Source organism: Vigna radiata, chromosome 5 (assembly GCF_000741045.1).
Source record: "Vigna radiata var. radiata cultivar VC1973A chromosome 5, Vradiata_ver6, whole genome shotgun sequence".
Lineage (NCBI taxonomy): Eukaryota > Viridiplantae > Streptophyta > Magnoliopsida > Fabales > Fabaceae > Vigna > Vigna radiata.
Window position 1 is genome coordinate 22,912,784 of NC_028355.1, and position 6,000 is coordinate 22,918,783.

Sequence of the window (6,000 nt, forward strand, 5' to 3'; positions counted from 1 at the left end):
TTTATATTATTGAATAATAGATTTAGAGTAAGAAAACTTAAAAATAAGAATGAAAAAGGTAATTTACAAATAAAATAAGAAGTTGATTTTAAAATAAAAAGTAGTATAATCAATAAAAATAATAAAATATTAGAATGGCAATTAAAAACATGTATAATAATTACCGCAAAACAGAATCTTTTTTAAATTTAAAAGAAATGTTAGCGATGAAGTACAATTGTCATCAAAGATATATGTGTGAGAGAGAATTTACCTTTTATAAGGTTATCTTTTATTAGTTTTTTTTATTATAGTTTTTTTCTTTTTTTTTTTCTATTAAACTCAGACTTACATTCTCTAACAGAATTTTGCTCAAATAGAAATTGAAACCCTTTAATCAAAATGATGTCTCTAAATAACTAATTAATATTGTGTTATTACTCCAGTTGTTGTACACTTAATCTAAATTTTTATTTAGATTTATTGGTGATATGTTAACCACATCAAAGTATTAATATTAGTAGTGATCTTGTTAGTAACTGTCTAAATAATAATGAGAATGATATATTATGTACTTGATCATGTTGTGAAATCTACCAAAAGTGTAAAGATTGCTTCATATGTCATGTAATGACCATAAAGAAATTACAGTCTTTATCATCCATGATCTTATAAAATATTTTTCATCGATATCACATTTTCTTTCAGTGTACCAATATGAACTGCAAATTCTGAAGAAACACGTGAAAGGAATAACAAATTTCAAAATGTTAAAATAGTAAAAAAGACTTTTCATTTTAAAGTAATAAAATGAGAGATTAATTAAAATAATGAGAGAAAAAATTTTGTCAATATTTTTTATGTAATGTTATATGAAAAACTTTGGTTTTGTAAGTTTTTTATTGTTTTAAAAATTGAACATATTTTTCAAATAAGTAGTTGAGTAGTTCTTTTTCAAGGGATGTAGTGGAATAGTTAAGATTATATTTTTCAAAAGGACCATTAGTCGAGCAGTAATATTATTTGTCAGTGAAGATATCATAACAAATGGTTTCGTAGAAGAATATACAAATGAAATAGGTAAAATATATAAAAGAAAAAAAGTTAAAATAATAAATGAAGATAATTCAGCCTAAATTTATACAGACTAAGTATTTTCTTTTAAACAATGGAAAACTTTGAAATACACTGATAAACAAGGCATTTACTTGATGACAAGAACAGGGCAATAGATGTCAGATTTAGCTAAATATTTACCTGTGTTCCCCCTGATTTTACCAAAGAGGTAATCAAAGCTGACCTATATAACATGGCAAGTCCTGTGTCACGTCGATTAACGTGACAGACGTAACAGTAGCACAAAAGACCAGCGCATGCACAAAGACAAGAATGAAACAGTAGTATATTTCTATGCCTTATTTGTTTTTTGTGTTCGATTTCAAAAGCGCTCATCACATAACTATTGTTGCGTAATCAATCTACCTTTAATTTCTTCTCATACAGAAGAGGCAAGATGAATGTCTTGGCCATTTGCTCTGGATATTGATGAAGCAAGGGTGAAGAGGTGTTGCTGCTCAGAGATTGAAGAGATCTTGGTTCCAAGTGCTTCAAAGGATGCAGTGGAATGGGGAAGGATTACTTGGGGACAAGGATTCGCTACAGAAGATTCATATCCACCACTTTGCCAATTAGGATATTGGGCCCTCAGAATGCTGCAATTTACAGAAGACCCACCTTGAGATGCAAGCTGCACCGCCCAAAAACTTTGGTGCTGTTGTTTATAGGAAAGTGTCGAACTATAATGTGTTCCACGTAACGGGGTACCATAATAATGAGGCTGCTGCTGCAACCGGACCTGTATAGTCAATTAAAGCATCACGGAACTGAGCTTAATATGATAATAAGACAAAGGGAAAGGGTGTTGGTATGTTAAGGATATAAAGTGCATGGCTTCTCTTTCAACTCCATTCTGGTGGGGCAGGTTATTCCAAGTTAAGACAATAAATTTTAGCCGCTCCATTAACATCATGTTGAACAATATAATCACTTTAAGCCATATTTCTTAAACTTGACCCAGGACTTTTTAGTTCATTAATGTATAAGATTGATAGGAGTCTAGTGAGTAAAAACCTGTGGTCCTACAAGAGGAAGATGCTCCATGAAATTTGAAGCATACGGACTTTGAAAAGGCATGAGGCCATGCTGCTGTTGTGGCGATTGAAAATAAGGCACTTGCGATTTTGAATATGGTTCCAACTTACTTTCACCTTTATTAAAACTTTCGTTGACCTTTAACTCATTACCACCAGTTGACAAGGACAAGAAGTTGAAACCCTGCAGAAAATTAATAGTCATCAAATCAGGCACGAAAAAGAGGGGACACAGAGAGGTATACTATAATCATATCTATCCATAGCTTACCTGTTTTTGAGGACCATGCACCCCAGATGTTGAAGGAGCCTGAGAAATATCGCGATAAAGGCCATGTTGAAGGATACCATTCTTAGTTTCATGTGAATTACTCATAGTAGCAGAATGAACTGTTCCAGCGGCATTACTATTTCCACTTTTCGTCCAATTCAAGTTGTGTGCTTCCATTATAACCCCACAGTTTGACCCTTCGGTTACTCTCGCTTGATGACTTTCATAAAGCTCATGTCCTTTGCCCGCCAGTCGTCTTGACACTTCTAAGCTATGGATGAGATGACTGATGTGAACATGAGATGCACACCTCTTCCTTGATTTTTTTTCTTGAGTAACAATTTCGGAAATCTGCATCGATAATAAAAATCAGACAAAACAGATAGGCGTTTGAGCAAAGTGCCTGGACCAGGATGGAAAACTTTTGACATTATTTAGGTAAATCATGCAAAACAGTTCTATAAACATAGATTTGCAATGCATTACCTTTTCACCAGAAGAACAAATTTCCATCAAATCCTGTTTCGAGGTACCAATTGCAGTATTCAGCCATTCTAGAGTTTTAGCAGCAGAAGACCTTTAGAAGAAAAACCCATCAAATCAGGATATGATGAAGAGGGGAGAATAGGGGGTGGATTTGGCCTTTAAAAAGGACAAAATGAAGTAGAATTAAAGAAATTTACTGCAAATAAGAAGCAACAATTCCAGTTGGTGCAGTGGGAGACAGGCTTGGCCACCATGTTGGGCTTTCTGGTAAGACGATAAAAAATGGTCAGCCAACTGATGAAACTTTTAGCCTATACTTATAATCATCGGGGGGGCAAAATATCATTGCTTGTACCAAGCACATTTAGTCCACAAGCATACCAGTTTCTTTTTGGTACTTGACCATATGTTGTTCTTGCTTGCAATCAACGGTTCCAACCTGAAATGTAAGCCGACAACACCAATAGTACTGACGCTAGCTTGTAGTAGAAGAATTTAGGCACAAATTGTAAAAGTTGAAATTACTACCGTCTGATATTCCACGTTTGATTTCCTCCCAATATGTGAAATCTGTGGCTGTATGGGTACGTTTAATCTGTAATATGATGACAAAAAAATGTAGTTTAAATATTAAAAATTTGAAAAGGAGAGGATAGACTAGAGAGATTTCAAGAATCCAACTAAAAAACTACCCACCCCATGTCCAGAGACAGTTCAGAGTCATGCAATGCAACTCTGCCGCCACTATCACTCTTAACCATCGACACAGACTGCAGATTTACTTTTGGAACAGTGCTTTGAGTAGCAGCCACCGAGAAGTTGGCACTATCAGGAAAATCAGTCTGTTCATGACCAATGGTTTCACTCAAAGAACTGAGTTTTTTACAGCCCTTAGGTGATCTTTTTGCCTCGTCCGCAGTGGCTCCCGAGGCTAGAAACATGACACACAAAAAGCAAAAGATAAATAAAAAACTTGGAATAAATTAATATCTTATGAAAGTGCCGTGACGGAGAGAGAAACCTTCAACAGTAACATTGGCACTCTGACTCTCCTCATGGTCCTGCAAAACCGTAGAGTTTTCTGGTAGAGATTCACTGTCTGGTTCACTCTTAGCATTAGAGCCATTATCTGGTAGCATTCCAGCCAAGGCATAGAGAGTCTCCGCAACCTCTTCCTCATCTTTAGTTATGGGCCCGGGCAAAACTTGCCTCGTGGACCAGCACGGGCTTCTTTGTTTCTACGAAAAGCAAAAGCTCGAGTAAAGGTGAAATTGAAATGGCTAGAAAACGAATCAAAAGGTTAAGTTTTGAACCATAAAGAGGTGCCGCAACACTCACTTTGGGTTTCTTTATGCCATCTTTTTGGGGAGATTCCATTCCATTCATATTATGGTTCACCTTTTCTGAATCCCCAGAGATAGATTCGCGACCCCGTTTCTTCACAGCTGTAATTTCAACAGAGACAAAATCCCCACCTTTTAAAATGAATGAACAAATAAAAGTATATAATAAAGAATATTTGATATTATAGGAAAATGGAAAAAGAACAACCAATCAATTTCACTGTAGAAACATCTCCCAATAATAACTTATTAAAAAAAAAAAGGATTATTCCTTCCAGAATTCAGAAAGTACCACACAGTTGAATCATTACACTGTATATACATAATTTAATTTATAGTAAAGCAGAGGGAAATGTGGCTTGAACCCTTGTAAAAAAGACGAAAAACAGAATTTGGACGGAAAGGGGAACGTGGAAAGGAAAGAAGATGAATATTTATTCGGAGATAAACTAGACATCTTTCACCGGGAATCCGAAAATAGTGCACCTGAACGTATCTTCCGCGGAACAGAGGCATGATCCACGCCATTGCCGACCTTCGGAAACTGCCAAATCATTAAATATTGAAAACAACAGAAGAATTGAACAAAAATGACCAAGCAGTACTAGTACTAGAAGCAATACCTTTCTGGGAAACTTAAATTTCTTGGTTGGTTTTGGAGAGTGAGAGACACGGCAACCCATTGATAATGCTTTGGCAACGGCACTCAGGCTTCTCACCTTCTCCTTCTTTGATTTCTCAGAATACTCACTGCTGGCATTCAAACCTAACAGAGAGAAAAGGTTTGGATATATTCACCTATGTATTTGTTTTATAAAGTGTGATGATGGAAAAACGAATATAAAAGCAAAGATGAGTGGTGAAAGAATTACCACTACTGAGAGGAGTGAGGTTGCGTCTCCAGGAAGAAGCAGATTGAGACTGAGATTGTTGTTTGTTAATGTGTCCTTTGGCGTTTGAAAATTCACACATCTTGGTGGGCGTGGCGTCTCTACCTTTGTCCATATCTTTGGCTATAGGCAGACCAAAATCATAATCACAATCACAACCACAACCACAAGGAACAACTGATGAGTGTTTAAGGTTCAGACCCAGTAAAAGTAGAGTTGGGAAAAAGCTACACAGCAATGAGAATGAGACTGTGCCTCTGAACTATCTCTACAAAAACAAAATAAAGAAGAGGGAGAAAAGTAATTCCTGCCTCGTGTTCAGAGAATCAGGTTCTTTGTGAGATAAAAAGTAACAGATTAAGTTGAGGCAAGGAAAAGACTATATATAGAGAGAGAGTGAAGGGTAAATAAATAGCAGAGTGGTACTCACGAGAAAAGAAAGGCAAGAGAAAGAAAAAGAAAAAGGATGCCTCTCAAATGCTATGTCCGTGATAATTATTTTTGTATTTAAGGATTTCCAAGGATAATAATTAGTATTTTCTTACACTCAAAATAAATAATTATTATAGTTTAATTAATTAAAATTATGGGTTTTGTTTGTTTTGTTTCTTTGGGTGCCTTCAATTGAATGCAAAGCTAAACCAAGTCTCCCCACACACATGAGGTGAGGTTTACATGGGAATTATCCAGTATTTTACCTATTATTTTCATTAATAATAATTAATAAAAGAAAATTGAATTTAGTTTGAGAATGAAATGTTGCAGAGGAGATAAGCATGTCAGATGGCATCTCTCCGCGCAGCGCGGCATGAGAAGCTTGCTCTGATTGCATGTTTCTCTGTTTTCTACTCTTGTTTTTTTAGTTACTAACATTATAATTT

The 6,000-nt window shown here is 35.4% G+C and overlaps 1 protein-coding gene across 1 annotated transcript; it reads right to left on the reverse strand.

The window, feature by feature from the left end:
* Positions 1 to 1,069: 1,069 nt before the first annotated feature.
* LOC106761143 lies at positions 1,070 to 5,524 on the reverse strand. Its single transcript, XM_014644658.2, has 13 exons — positions 5,102 to 5,524; positions 4,853 to 4,995; positions 4,716 to 4,773; positions 4,225 to 4,331; positions 3,908 to 4,124; positions 3,583 to 3,817; positions 3,415 to 3,481; positions 3,268 to 3,325; positions 3,084 to 3,150; positions 2,887 to 2,977; positions 2,401 to 2,751; positions 2,110 to 2,313; positions 1,070 to 1,834 (listed from the first exon to the last, which is right to left on the reverse strand). Exons 1-13 carry the CDS (start codon positions 5,232 to 5,234, stop codon positions 1,475 to 1,477), a joined length of 2,091 nt encoding a protein of 696 aa, XP_014500144.1. The 5' UTR covers positions 5,235 to 5,524; the 3' UTR covers positions 1,070 to 1,474.
* Between the last annotated feature and the right edge of the window lie 476 nt (positions 5,525 to 6,000).